This window comes from Misgurnus anguillicaudatus, chromosome 24 (genome assembly GCF_027580225.2).
Source record: "Misgurnus anguillicaudatus chromosome 24, ASM2758022v2, whole genome shotgun sequence".
NCBI classification, from domain to species: Eukaryota; Metazoa; Chordata; class Actinopteri; order Cypriniformes; family Cobitidae; genus Misgurnus; species Misgurnus anguillicaudatus.
Genome location: NC_073360.2, coordinates 49,744,161 through 49,758,776, shown reverse-complemented (window position 1 = coordinate 49,758,776; position 14,616 = coordinate 49,744,161). Strand labels below are relative to the sequence as shown.

General features: G+C 38.9%; 2 protein-coding genes across 3 annotated transcripts in view; one reads left to right on the top strand and one right to left on the bottom strand.

Annotated features, from left to right (window-relative positions):
- LOC141361479 (serine/threonine-protein kinase SIK3 homolog) overlaps positions 1 to 8,903 on the bottom strand; it is a 30,816-nt gene extending 21,913 nt beyond the window's left edge. For both annotated transcript variants that reach the window (XM_073862892.1, XM_073862893.1), the window contains exon 1: positions 8,493 to 8,903. In XM_073862892.1, coding sequence (XP_073718993.1) covers positions 8,493 to 8,726 — 234 coding nt within the window. In that variant the 5' untranslated portion in view covers positions 8,727 to 8,903. The remainder of the gene's footprint in view (positions 1 to 8,492) is intronic.
- An 84-nt stretch (positions 8,904 to 8,987) lies between these two features.
- Positions 8,988 to 12,292, top strand: LOC129437224 (platelet-activating factor acetylhydrolase IB subunit alpha2). The gene is made up of 7 exons (XM_055195405.2): positions 8,988 to 9,131; positions 9,243 to 9,398; positions 9,697 to 9,781; positions 9,955 to 10,044; positions 11,392 to 11,508; positions 11,589 to 11,711; positions 11,795 to 12,292. Exons 3-7 carry the CDS (start codon positions 9,698 to 9,700, stop codon positions 12,065 to 12,067), a joined length of 687 nt encoding a protein of 228 aa, XP_055051380.1. The 5' UTR covers positions 8,988 to 9,131; positions 9,243 to 9,398; position 9,697; the 3' UTR covers positions 12,068 to 12,292.
- Positions 12,293 to 14,616: the final 2,324 nt, after the last annotated feature.

The window sequence follows — 14,616 nt, the reverse complement described above, 5'->3', positions numbered from 1 at the left end:
GCAGATCACAGATGTCCCTTAGATGTCACTCCTAACTCCTGAAGAACACAGATGCCCCTCAGATGTCACTTCTAATCCCTGAAGATCACTGATGCCCCTCAGATGTCACTTCTAACCCTGAAGATCACTGATGCCCCTCAGATGTCACTTCTAATCCCTGAAGATCACTGATGCCCCTCAGATGTCACTTCTAACCCTGAAGATCACTGATGCCCCTCAGATGTCACTTCTAATCCCTGAAGATCACTGATGCCCCTCAGATGTCACTCCTAACCCAAAAGATCACAGATGCCCCCCAGATGTCACTCCTGACCCACAAATATCACTAATGCCCCTCAGACTTTACTCCTGACCCACACATATCACAGATGCCCCTCAGATGTCACTTCTAATCCCTGAAGATCACCAATGCCCCTCAGATGTCACTCCCGACCCACACAGATCACTAATGCCCCTCTCATACTTCACTCTTAACTCCCGCAGATCACAGATGCCCCTCAGACATCACTCTTGACCCCTGAAAGATTACAGATGCCCCTCAGATGTCACTTCTAATCCCTGAAGATCACCAATGCCCCTCAGATGTCACTTCTAACCCCTGAAGATCAAAGATGCCCCTCAGATGTCACTTCTAATCCCTGAAGATCACTGATGCCCCTCAGATGTCACTTCTAACCCTGAAGATCACTGATGCCCCTCAGATGTCACTTCTAATCCCTGAAGATCACTGATGCCCCTCAGATGTCACTTCTAACCCTGAAGATCACTGATGCCCCTCAGATGTCACTTCTAATCCCTGAAGATCACTGATGCCCCTCAGATGTCACTTCTAACCCCTGAAAATCACAGATGCCCTCAGACGTCACTCTTGACCCACACATATCACTGATGCCCCTCAGATGTCACTCCTGAACCTCACAGATCACAGATGCCCCTCAGATGTCACTCCTCACCCACACAGATCACCAATGCCCCTCTCAGACTTCACTCATAACTCCCGCAGATCACAGATGTCCCTTCGACGTCACTCCTGACCCACAAACATCACTAATGCCTCACAGTTCATAGACAGAACATGTACAAGAGAAAATGATTGAGACAGACAGACTGAGAGGGAGAAAGAGACAGATAAGAACAGAGAGAAAGAGAGATAGGAAGAAAAGACTAAAAGAGAGAGAAGTGTGTATGAAAAGGAAGGGATGGCAACATGATTTGGCATGCAGCACACAGGATTATTGCCATGGCAACAGTGTGTGTGTTGTGCTGAGTAAGCGACAGTCTATACTGGAGCACAGCTGCACAGACACGCCAACATACATGAAACACACAATAGATCCAGAACAGATGAAGGTGTACCAGACGAGTCATGATGACATCATCACTGAGCAGTGCACTAATGTGAGATACTGACCACACTCAAGCTTTGTGTCAATGAGGAGATTATAACACTGCCCAGCACAACAACTCATATTATAACTGTCTGCTGCATTGCTTTAAATAAATTACACTAAAATATAATGCTGTTTCTTCTTTTGATGTAGGGACAAATATCAGCAAATTATTAAGGGCAGATTTAACGTTAACCTGAACACATCATCATAAGCTGCCACATAAACCACACTCAGCCAGATGACATCACACAGCCATGACATCACAGCGCTCATGCTGTTCATCTGACATCAATGCAAACAAGTGACGCAGCACCTGTTATAGACCATTGAACTGAGAGAGAGAGAGAGAGAGAGAGAAATATATGTCGAGAGAGAGAGAGAGAGAGATAGAGAGCGCAAGTCTTAGTATGTTAATGGGCTTACGTGGGCATCTGAGTTCAGGTAGGTCAACGTTGCCAAGACAAATCCTGGAGAAACTTTGATGGTGGATGATTTTGTCTCACACAGTCAGACTTTAACAACTGACCACTATTTACTTTTGTTCTGATAGTTGCTGGTGCCAAATCTGGAACCACCCAAAATATAAAAACAGGTCTGCACCACTATAAAACCTGATGAGCTTAAAACCAGAGGCTGGAAAACAAAAACCTGAGTGCTGTAATAGTGTGTAACCCCTGACATCCCATTCATATCAGTATCACACTCTTTTAAATATGCGCTAACATATAAATTGCAAACATCTGAAAAAAAGGTCCACGACACAAATCTGGAAACTTCCAGTAAACCAATGAAAACCTGTCACATGCAGACATCAAGCCAACCAGACTGAAGCTGGCTCAATAAAGAGAGACTAAAGAATAAATGATATTAACATTATAGACAGTAAGCAAACGGCTTTCATGGAACAAACTTAACTTCCGGTTAACTTTGGCAAAAAATCAATAAACAACACAGTACTTAAGAGTTGAATACTTCTGATAACAAGCAAAATCACTCTTGATCACCGAACTTCATATCACAGCTAAAGTAGGGATGCACCAATACGATATTCTGGATCGGATATCAGACTAAACAGGAACGATCCAATTCCGGTACTGTGTGTTACCTGTGGTTGTTACTAACAAGCTATTAAAGGACAAAGTATTATAAAAGCACCATAAATGTATATATATATAAAACTATATTCAAAGTCTTCTTAATACACTCGATAGCTTCATGTAAAGGAACAAATGCACATTTAAAAATATAAAAGTTCACAGAAACTCTGTACTCGCAACTGGGTCCGGTCAAGAGCGTAATTCCCAAAATAACCATCTGCACACTAAACCTTTTTTTACTGGGACAGTTTTGCGCAATTAAGGAAAATATATTTAGCATATTTGTTTGATCAAACGTACCAATTTTATGTTCTCCTCGGATTGGAAATGGAAAAAGTGGTATCGGTGCATCCCTAAGCTAAAGCGTATCAAAAACTACAGAGCTAAGGTTACTGTGTAAGATGTGTACTATATAATGTATACAATCTTAACTACAGATCGCCTGCTAAACCTCAAAAAATATATAATATGAACATTTAATTAAACTCTTTGAAAATGGCACAATCTCTGTCACCAATTGCAACATTTACAACAACAAACTAACAAAATTAAATAAAGAAAAGCTTACAATGGCAAAGATCAAAGTCTCTTTTTCTTTCTGTGCTGACACTAGCAGACGAAAATAATTGAAAATCGCAGGTTTGGCGGACATGCTTAGATGGATGTTAAGTCAAGGAATGAGGACGTGGAGAGTGTCAAAATAAAAGTACTTCATATCCATATTTTATGTGTGGCACTAATGCATCATATCATAGACATTTAATTGATGTATCGCTCTATATCAATGAAAGACCCCTACAGTTTATCCACTAGACAGAAAATTAAACAAAAAGAGACTGGATGTAAAGTTCTGTCCAGACGCGTAACTGCTACAAATATTAGAAATAGTACACAAAAAATGGTGTTAAATATTACTAAAAGCTCATCATAAGGAAAACATTTTAGTGCTACAGTGCATCTATATAACACCTCTGTGGGAGCTAAAGCATGACTATAACTGAGGTGTTATATAGATGCTCTGTAGCATTAAAATGTTTTCATTATGAATACGAGCTTTTAGTAATATTTAACACCATTTTCTTAGAGTGTAGTAAAGAATGTCAAAAGATTATCTGCTGAAAATGTTTTCGGCAAAAAACCAAGGCCAAATACCTTGACAAAAATGATAATTTTTTATGAATTAAATCATACAAATTATTAAATAATCGTAGGCTCGACAGTAATTAGAGAGTCAGACCCGATGTTTCGAGTCTCAAGACCGCCAGGTTACGACTGTGGTGCCCTTTGAGCATAACACCTTAATTCCTCTCTGAGATAGCTGACCACAGATCATGACTTTTAGTCTCTATATAGGTTAACATACTTGACAAAACAGGTAAATAACAAATTTGCATTTGCATCAGTCATACAATAATTTAAAGTAATAGGTAAATAAATATTTGAATATGAATGAATCAGGGATTAGGATTTCTTCTGATGGTCAGTCTAGATCTACTGGAAGCTGCTATAAACACATGATTGGACACTTCATGTGTTTTCTGTGATCAGATAACTTTCCAATTTTTTATCCGTATCTGTTTCATTTACACTTACGCCTGTTTCACACATACTCCGTATGCAGTGCGTTTGCGGTGCGTGTTGCAGTACGTATGCGGTGCGATCCGTCAAGCATCCGTTGTGCTTTCACACATACTCCGTTTGCAGTGCGTTGCTAACCGCTGCTTCTGCGTATCAAATAATCATGTGATTGACACTTTCTGTTGAACAGCGCCTCATCAATAAACTAATAGCCTGCTGTGTTTTTTTTCTTCACAAAACAATATACTTTAGATATTATTTGATAGACTAGGATGTTTAAAATCTCTATTGTAATGATCAGGACACATGAAAGGATCAAAGGTCTATTTATCTCCACATATATCAAATATAAATTAGCATTATAACTTTTGAAGAGAAAATATAGGCGACGGGCATGGTTACATTATAGGCTACATTTCCTATATATTTGCATAGACGAGGGTATTTATATAACGGCAATGAAGCTCATATGGCAAGAAATATTCTCAAATAATTAAAATAACAGCATAATGACATGAATAAACAGACAAGGAAGCAAGATTAACATGCAAATTGTATTATTATTACCGGAAAAACAGCAATATTACTGAAACAAACTCTGAGGTAAAACACGCTGTTATAACTGCAACAAGTCTAAATAAGCTCAATAACAATTGAAAAAAATCATTATTATCTTCCAAAACGTTGTATGACAAACATTATATTTAAAGCAAATGTATTCTTACAATCTTTCAAGATCAACACATTATTCCATATTACTGAGCACGTTCGTCTCTCGCCTCGCTCTGTTATAATAGCGCTGATTGACAGGTGCGCTTCCCCGTCTATCAAACAGATCATTTTGTATAGTTCTCTTTAGAAAAATTAACCATAATTTTAACGGTTGACAAAACGGTTTTTGTCAGATTAATTATGATTTGTATTACCTTAGTTTAACTAAAAATTCCATGGTTATGGATATTGTTATAAGACAATATAAATTTGGTTACTGTTGTTTTACAAATAAAAACTAAAAGACTATGTTAGTATAATTAAACTATGGTAAAATTAATAGCATACTTTATGTATATGCAATGTATATAAACACGGTAGAATATTTAACAAGATGTTATACATATCATTTTTTAACTCGTGGTAAATGTTTTGCCTTAATTGCTTCATACTGGGATTAAACAAATAAGATTACAGAAAAAACTACTGAAAAACTTTATTTACATCCATTTAGAGTGAAATTACTGCATTTTTGTGTAAATCCGTGTTCATTCTGACCACAAAACATGCGCTATCACTTTAAATCAGCGCGTGCAGCTTGCGTGCCATACAGCAAAAATAGACTCGCTGCCGAAACGATCGCAGCACTGCTGCACCGCACCGCATCTGCAACGGACAGGACGGACCGCATACGTATGCTGTGTGAAAGCTCTAACCTGTTAACATGGCTACGTAAAAAATTACGCACCGCAAACGCACTGCATACGGAGTATGTGTGAAACAGGCGTTAGACCTCCTCCTGAAGTGATTTGATGGATCAGAGGGCATTACACCTGGTCTTTGGACAGCAATCCGATCAGAGAAAACTCTGAAGTGACCAGGTGCAAACAGGCCTATTGATGCGCTTTACACTTTCGGGTCAAGTCGGGTTCTACAAAAATAGCTGTCAAGTCGAGTAAGACTTAGGTCAAAGTTTATCAGTTCTGTCTCAGGTGGAGCTTTACTTTTTTAAAATAATTTATGCACTTTAAGTTCAGATAGAAATGGTTCGGGATGCATAACGATTAATCGTGATTAATCTATAACAGAATAATGTGTGTGAACTGTGTATAATAATTGTGTATACATAAATATTAAGCCCTATTCGGACGGGATTAGTTTTACAGGGGAAGATGGCGTAATGTAATTTTACCACAGGACGTCGGGTAATATAAATGGTCAATTCGGACGGGATTAGAAATCTCTGTAAAACATTCAGAAGTGGGAGGGGTAACTCGTTGGCGCAGCGCGTCACCTCTCGTCTTCACGTGCACGTTACCTTGCTTCCAGATATCAGATGTGCAAACAACATGACACAGACAAGGAAAACGCGAAACACTGTGTTTAATTTCAGTTTGGGGAGAACGTCAGTTTCATAAACAGTTCCGTGCCTCTGAGAAGTAAATTTGACTTTTTTTTTTAAAGTTTGTGTCGTGTTTTATTCAGAAACTGACTTGTAACTGACTTGTTTCTCCGTCTAGAACGCAAGTAAATGCATCTTTAAGCGCTTTTATATTTAAAAGAAACCCGCAAATTAAAAGGAAATGACGCGATTTACGTGTATATTTACAGCTGGTCGATTCGCACTGGATTAGTATTACCTGAGGTAATTTCTCCGGACCTTTTTACAGAAGGTAAAAGACGCCGTAATCTTTACTGACATTGTCCGTAATGATTACTGACATGGAGCATTCGGACTGGACTAAAATCACAGAGAACCTCTGATAAAAACTTGCTTTACCCCACATCCCTATGTAAAACTAATCCCGTCCGAATAGTACTTTAACATATGCATGTATAATTTTAAGAAAAAATATATATTAACATAACATTAGGGATGCACGATATATCGGCCGACATATCGTTATCGGCCAATAACTGCTTATTTTTATATTATCGGTAATCGTGCTGATAGCAAAATTAGGCCAATAAATGAAAGCCGATAAATGATGGATTATTTTGGTTTGTTGAACCACTTCACTTGCTCATTGCTGGCCATGTGGAGTTTTGATTGGTGCTTTCTGTGACATAGCACGAAGATGACACGTGTTGCGGGCTTAAGAAGAGTATGCTAGTCTAGCGCAAAGACAAGATGTCCACGGTCTGGGAGTTTTCATTGTGAAAATAATATGAATATTTATCGGCCTATATATATATATATATATCGATTATCGCCCCCAAATATAAAGAGTTATCGTATCGGCCAAAATTTCCATATCGGTGCATCCCTACATAACATAAATATATAAATGTATATTCACACACAAGCATTTCTTACATATATACATGCATGCGTGTGCATTTACCTACACAAAGTTATTATACACAGACATCACACAGAGTTTGCAGTTCATACAGTGATGTCATTGACAATTGTTATTATTCAGAAACATCTGAGACACGATTGGCAGTCAGAATTAATAATAATAATAATAATAATGTGTGACATCAGATGATATCAGCAGACACAACACATCATCACAATCAAAACTCACAAGTCTCTGTGTGTGCTTGAGAAAATGATCAGTGTATTCTTGGCTAAAAAACATCTTTAAACACACAACATTGTGTTAACAGCCCAGAGGTCATGGGTTCGCCACACAGGGTACAAACACACTGATAACACAAGAAACCATGTGTAGTTTAAATGGACTGCGTGTTAAATAAAAGCACCTGCCAAGTGTATTCATGTACAGGTTTTTAATGAACGATGCTAATGATCATGAATATAAATATTTACATGACACACAATCTTAACATATCAACTTTTAAGTGTAACACCAAAAAAGCCATGAGTTTGATTCCAAGGGAACACAAATACTGATAACAGCTTAAATGCCAACAACATTTTAACTAGAAGACTGAAAAACAAACAGAGGATGACTGATTTATAAGCATGTTCAATTTGACATCATAGATGCTGAATGTTTGTGAAGTGTGCTTGTATTCGGACACCTTGACCTGAACTGCCTGAGAGTCCATTACTGCGGTATTAAAGCGGTAAAAATAAGTTAAAGGCCGAGGAAAGTCCTAAAGATGAACTGTCATGACACCGGCCAAACCAGGACAGATACACAGCTTACATCACCAAAAGTCCCATCAGAACCCAAACTCATCATGCCAACAAACACACAAACACAAACATATGTGTGTGTATCATCAGATCTACTGAACATCCATCAAATCAAATAATATGACCACACACACACACACACACACACACACACACACACACACACACACACTTTCATCTGTCTTACCCTCTTGTTTTTCTGTATCTATCACTCTAAATCTCTGTGTTCCTCCATATCTGTCTATCCCTCTATCTGTCTATCTCCTCCTCCAAACACATCACTGCCAAAGCACGCGCGCACGCACACACACACGTACAGATAACACACTCAACTACACACACTGTCCTTCATACACAATCCACGCACATAAACACGCACACATATTTTCTCTCTCTCTCACACACACACACACACACACACAGAACGATCACACACTGAACTACACACACAGAGAGAGAGCGAGAGATACACGCAGGCACGCGCAGGCCGCATCACACAGCGCGTGTGTGCGAGTTCGCTGGTCGCGCGCATCTATCTGTGTGTCAGCGCGTGGATATGCCCCGGGGTGGGGGGTAAATCTACTGGGGTTTAATCCGCCTCACCTTCGCTTTGGTGATCATATGCGTGGCGAGTTTCACCACGGCGAAATTGCCCTTCCCGATGGTCCGCTCCATCTCATAGTAGCCGACGCGCGCGAGGGGCGGGCGATTGACGCCCGCGACGACGGCGGCGGCAGCTCGGCTCGGATGATGGATAGAGGCGGCGGGCTGCGGTAGGTCGCGGTTCGGGTGCGGAATCCCGGCGGCGGCGGCAGCCCCGCTCGACACGGCCGCCATCTTCTGCCCTCTCTGCGGGAACAACAAGCGAGGGCGCGCAGCTCGCTCCCCGGACACGCCCCCGCCGTGCGTCAGTACGCGAGGCCCCGCCCCTTTGCGCAGCGCCCTCTCATGGATGTCGCCATGGCAACGGTTAGCGTAACAATGACTTCATCACCTTCGCGAACGCGTATTTCGGTCGCCATGGCGACAGTACGTGCGCGCGCTCCTCAGATATCTCGCACTCTGAGGAAACTGCTGTCATGACAACAAGAAGATCCCTGCTGCACCCCCCAACCGGAAAGGCTCGGCGGCAGGAATGCGAGAACCGTGAATGCGCAACTGTCTCTCTCTCTCTTTATCTATATTGTGTCGTCATGACGACGATATCTAGGGGCTGGATCCGATCAGATGATTGACATTAATGTTGAGTGATATCTGAGAATACACACTGTGTTTATGTTAGTCTTTTAAACACACACACACTCACGCTGGCTAAATCTGACCCCCTCGCTCTCTCTCTCTCTCTCTCTCTAGTGTTGTGTGTTGACGTCAGCGGAAGTGGGTGGGACTTGCGCCAGGTTTTCATTAATGCGGAAGTGGGATTCGCTGCAAGTTGAACACATTAACACATAAATAACGTTATCTATCAGTCATCAGAGTTATCATCACAGAGGATCCGTCACCTCTCAGGTGTGTGTCTGTCAGCGTTTCATTAACTAAAAACACTGATTATTCTTCTCATATTTACATGAAGTAGATTTGATATGCTGGGTTAAGGTGATGTTGTGTAGTTGTTAAAGATCTGGAATCGCGTTAACTGAAGGTCCTGCAGTCATTATTAATACATTAAGATATCTCTCTCATCACACTGAAGATGAGAAATGAATGAAAAAAAATTCACATTAATTAATACTTTATTAAACATATGATAAGACAACACATGATTTAGTGTGTATTTTGTATAGTGTTGTGTTTGTGTGATCGTCAGGATGAGTGAGGGTGATCTTATGAACCCTGCTGCTGTGTGTTCACCTGTGGAGGATTTACAGGGTGACGCCCGCTGGATGACACAGGTACAGCACCTTTCATCTCATCTCAATCTGATTATGTGTTACTACATTAATAACTTGTGTGTGTCAGTTTTACACTCTTGTTTCTGCTTTACTAAGCTGACAAACACACATGGACATTGTGATTCATTATCACACACTAAAGCCCTATTCACAGTCATGTGTGTGTGTTTCAGCACGAGCGTTTTGTACAGGAGTGTAAGGACGCTGAGCCTGAAGTGTTATTTCTTGGAGACTCAATGATTCAACTAATGCAACAACATGAGGTAAAATAGATTCATACTGCACATTTTTATAAATTAAATCATCTAAATCATGCAGAAATTTAAGTGGGTACAATGCATACTGCATGATGTAAATGCAATAAACAGTTTTTACATTGAAAGGATGATAATGAGGTGTTTTTTACATTATGGTAAGGATTGGGGACAGGTTGGGAAGCAGTGTCATGTATAACTAGTTACAAAGTCATTAGTTACCGTAATTTAATGACTTTTTACTTAATAAAGTAAAGTAAGGGATTACTCCATGATTTAATGACAGATACTTCTGATGTAATTGAAGTAAATACTGTAGATCAATTATATATAAGACAATAGTGGATATAACATCAACATTTAAAGTCTAAGGTTAAAAATGCATGTTTTATGTATCCTTCTCCCCTTAAATACAGTGATGAGTTAATAAGAATAATGGTAACACCTTAGTTTATACTTCTCACTATTAACTGGTTGGTTATTAGCATTACTGAGATATTGTCTGTTTATTAATAATTAATATTAATATTAAAAAAATAAAAAGCGCTTATTAATGCCTGATTCTGCATCCTCAATCCTACCAATACTTAAACTTATTAACTACTTTACTAAGTATAAATAAGCAGTAATTAGGGGTATATTGAGGCTAAAGTAGTTAATAATTAGTTAATAATGAGAATTGGACCCTAAAGGGTGAGCACAATAATTGATGTACTTTTATAATGATTTATTCAAGCCTTTTTTTTTAAATAACTTACCCAACATTGTTGGTAAGTGATGTGATTGCTAGTATAGTAACCCATACTAGTTAGGGCTGGGTATTGGCAAGGGCCTCCCGATACGATACGTATCACGATACACGGGCCATGGTACAGTATATCGCTATACGATACAATGCTTTGCATGTTGCGATACATTAAAATGCTTTTTCTTTCTTTTTTTATCAAAAATTTAAAAAATAGAGCAGATTTTTTTACTTTTTTTTTAAGCCAAAGTGCATCCACACAAAAGCTGCAGGTGTTTTTAAATTTCTGCCATTTTTTACTCCCACTAACTTCTGAGCCATTGGCCGTATATGACAGACAACTGGACAGCGACAACTACAGCAGCGGTGGAGGAGTTGTTTGACTCACACAGAGGGATTATAACAGTTTTAAAATATCGATAGTAGAGATTGAAATATCGGTACACTTTCGTGGAAAAAAATATCACAATAGTTTGCTGTATGAATATTTTTGCACAGCCCTAATACTAGTGCTACTGTTTGTTTTCTATTCTTATTTTGTTTTACTGGCTCAGCTGGTGACCCCGTGACTCTTGGATGTGTTATGATACGTGCCGTCTCTGTGCTTTTAGGTCTGGAAGGATTTGTTCTCTCCTCTACATGCACTGAACTTTGGCCTGGCTGGAGATACCACCTGTAACGTCCTCTGGAGGATAAAGAACGGAGAATTGAAGAACATTCAGCCGAAGGTACGACATCAGAATACGGAGCAAAAGAGCTTTGATGTGTATGTGTGTCTTCCTCTGACGTGTATGTGTGTCGTCTTCAGGTGGTGGTTCTTTGGGTCGGCACAAATAATCATCAGCACACAGCCGAGCAGGTGTCTGGAGGTGTAAAGGCCATCACACAGTTTCTCATCGCACAACTCCCTCATGCCAAAATCATCATCTTGGTACGACTGCATTTGTGTGTGACGCTTTATAGGTAAAGAGATATCACATGCCTACAAACGCTTGATGTGTCTGTTGTTCTCAGGGTCTTCTGCCTCGCGGGGAACGTCCCAATCCTTTACGTGAGAAGAACGCCACCGTGAACGAGTTACTGCGCTCGTGGGTACCTCAGCTCGGTTCATCAGTTCACTTTCTGGACCTCAGCACAGAGTTCGTTCACTCGGACGGAACCATCTCGAAAAGAGACATGTTTGACTTCCTGCATCTGACTGCTGCTGGATATCAAACTCTCAGCAAACCTCTTTATGATCTACTACTGCAGATACTGGACGAAACTACAGCAGAAACACTCACATAGATCCTGCAAAACTTTTTATATTTACATCAAAAAACTAAATATTGTCTTGGTGTTGAACTTGCTGTCAATGTAACATATTGTGACATAAGATTTTTATTACAACAAACAAACAAACAAAATAATACTGACATGACTCTACCTAAATGTTGTAAATGGAAATATTTTTCACCGTTGGTGCTCTGCCATTAAATCTTCATAAATTCAGTCAATAAATGATCAAGGCCTTGATGAATCATGTCAACTAAACAAAGTTAAAGCATTCACATCCACTAATGTTCTAGACATGAAACAGTTTGTAATTCCTGTAACATTTAACAAATGAAGAGTTTCGTTGCAAAACGAGATAAGCACCGTTTTTTTTTTTTCAGAAATCTTGTTTTTTGGTTGTGCATTCCAATTAATTTCAATTCAACTGCAGTTGGTTTGTTTTGATTTAAACCTTCATAACTAAAAAAATAGTGCTAAGTAGCACCATAAAAAAAAATAATAACATGATTACATAATAATAAACATGTTTTGACAAAAATGTTAAAAAATGGATTTATCTTGTTTTGCAACGAAACTCTTCAAATATGTCATGAGTTAACAATAAACAATATAGGCCCAGTTTCACAGACACATCTTAAGTCTAGTCCCAGACTAAAATGCTTGTGCATTTGCTAATACATATAGGGGCGGTTTCCCGGACAGGGATTAGACTAGTCCTAGACTTAAACACTTTTAAGAGCTCTCCAAACTGAAAACAACTTTCACTTACAGATCTTAAAATACATCAGGGCCCTTTGTTTTACTTCAAGATGCACACAGGTAATGTTTTTAGTATGGCATGTTGTTTAAAACTAGTTATATTTCCTAATTACTCTAAGGCCTAGTCCTGGATTAAGCTAATCCTGGTCCGGGAAACCACCCCTTAGAAAATCAACCCTTGGTTTCACAGGCAAGGTTTAAGGTTAGTTCTAGACTAAAACACATATTTGAGTTATCTTAAATGAAAATAGCTTACACTGACAGATCTTAAAATAAGCCAGTGCCATTATTTTGTCTCAAGATACACACCATCAGGCCAGCTGACAGTCTTGCCTGGGCCCGGGACAAGATAATCTTGGAGGGCCCCTCGGCCCCCCTACTTTTTACTGAGACATTTGGAATTATCAGATTCATGAATATTGCATTATTATACATTGTATTCAACATTTATATAGTAAATAAATGTATTACTGACACTATATACTGACTATATTACTATATTACTGACACTATATTACAAAATAACTTTTATTTATATAACGTCAACCCCCTCTTTTGAAAACCTCTATTTTCTTCTTCTCTTTTCTTTTCTTTTCTGAGCACCGGACTTGTGCTGAGTCTGACCAGATATTTTGAGCGTACTGAACTTCAAATCAAATGACATCATAAAATTTTGATCAGTGGCCAAACCATTTTTGTGTTGGGCGGGGGGTTTCTTGACCACTATTTCAAGTATAGGAAGAAAACAAATAAAACGTTTTTTTATGTATCTCAAATACAGTCACCTCCATAAATATTGGAACAGAAGCACATTTTGTGTTATTTTAGCTGTTTACAAAAATGTATTCCAGTTACAGTCATATTATGAATATTGGCTTACAGTGCACAATCTCAGCTTTATTTTGAGGGTATTCACATCCATAATGGCTGAAGGATTTAGCAATTACAGCCATTTAATATGTAGCTCCCCCTTTTGAAAGGGGTCAAAAGTAATGGGACAGTTGACTTAAAAACTGTTTTATGGACAGGTATTGTCTATTTGTTAAATAATTTCCTCATGAATGACAGATGTTAAAGGTCTGGAGTTGATTTTAAGTGTGGTATTTGCATTTGGAAGCTGTGGCTGTGAACCCAAATCATTTGATTCAGGGACATCTCCATGCAAGTGATACAGACCATAATTAGGTTTCAAAAACAACAAATCCATCAGAGAGATGGCAGGAACATTAAGAGTGGCCACATCAACAATTTGGCACATCCAGATAAAAAAACAACACAGTGGTGAGCTTAGCAACATTAAAATCCTGTATGTCTAAATGGGATAACAGTGGTGGATGATCTTATTATCCTCTCCATTATAAAGAAAAAACATCATAACTGTAACTGGAATACATTTTGGTAAACAGCTAAAATAACACAAAATGTGCTTCTGTTCCAATATTTATGGAGGTGACTGTATTAGATTTTTTTCCACAAATATGCCTATTTTCTATGTTTTTTAACAATTGCTGTGTTTCCCAGGATTTTGAGAGACTGCGGCGATGACGTCACACGCCGATTAGCATATATGTGCCGTCATTGCGTCGTGTTTTACTCTTTAATCTGTCACATTATATTGCATTTTAACACAACTGAATGCTATTTTTACATATTTGTTCTGTTGTCTATAAAATAGTGACTAAACAGGACCCAGTAACGACCCAGTGACTCATTGTTAATGTATGTTAATGTCAATGGTAATCCAATCAGCTCTTTCTTTAACTGCTGCTAAAAACGCGCCCTCATCCGACAGAATCCTCATA

Bases quoted from the DNA above. Each gene is read 5' to 3' on its own strand.
- LOC129437224 (XM_055195405.2), top strand. From the start codon at position 9,698: ATGAGTGAGGGTGATCTTATGAACCCTGCTGCTGTGTGTTCACCTGTG. The intron at 10,045-11,391 runs GTAAAATAGATT...CTGTGCTTTTAG, and splicing joins AACTAATGCAACAACATGAG to GTCTGGAAGGATTTGTTCTC. The intron at 11,712-11,794 runs GTACGACTGCAT...TGTTGTTCTCAG, and splicing joins ATGCCAAAATCATCATCTTG to GGTCTTCTGCCTCGCGGGGA.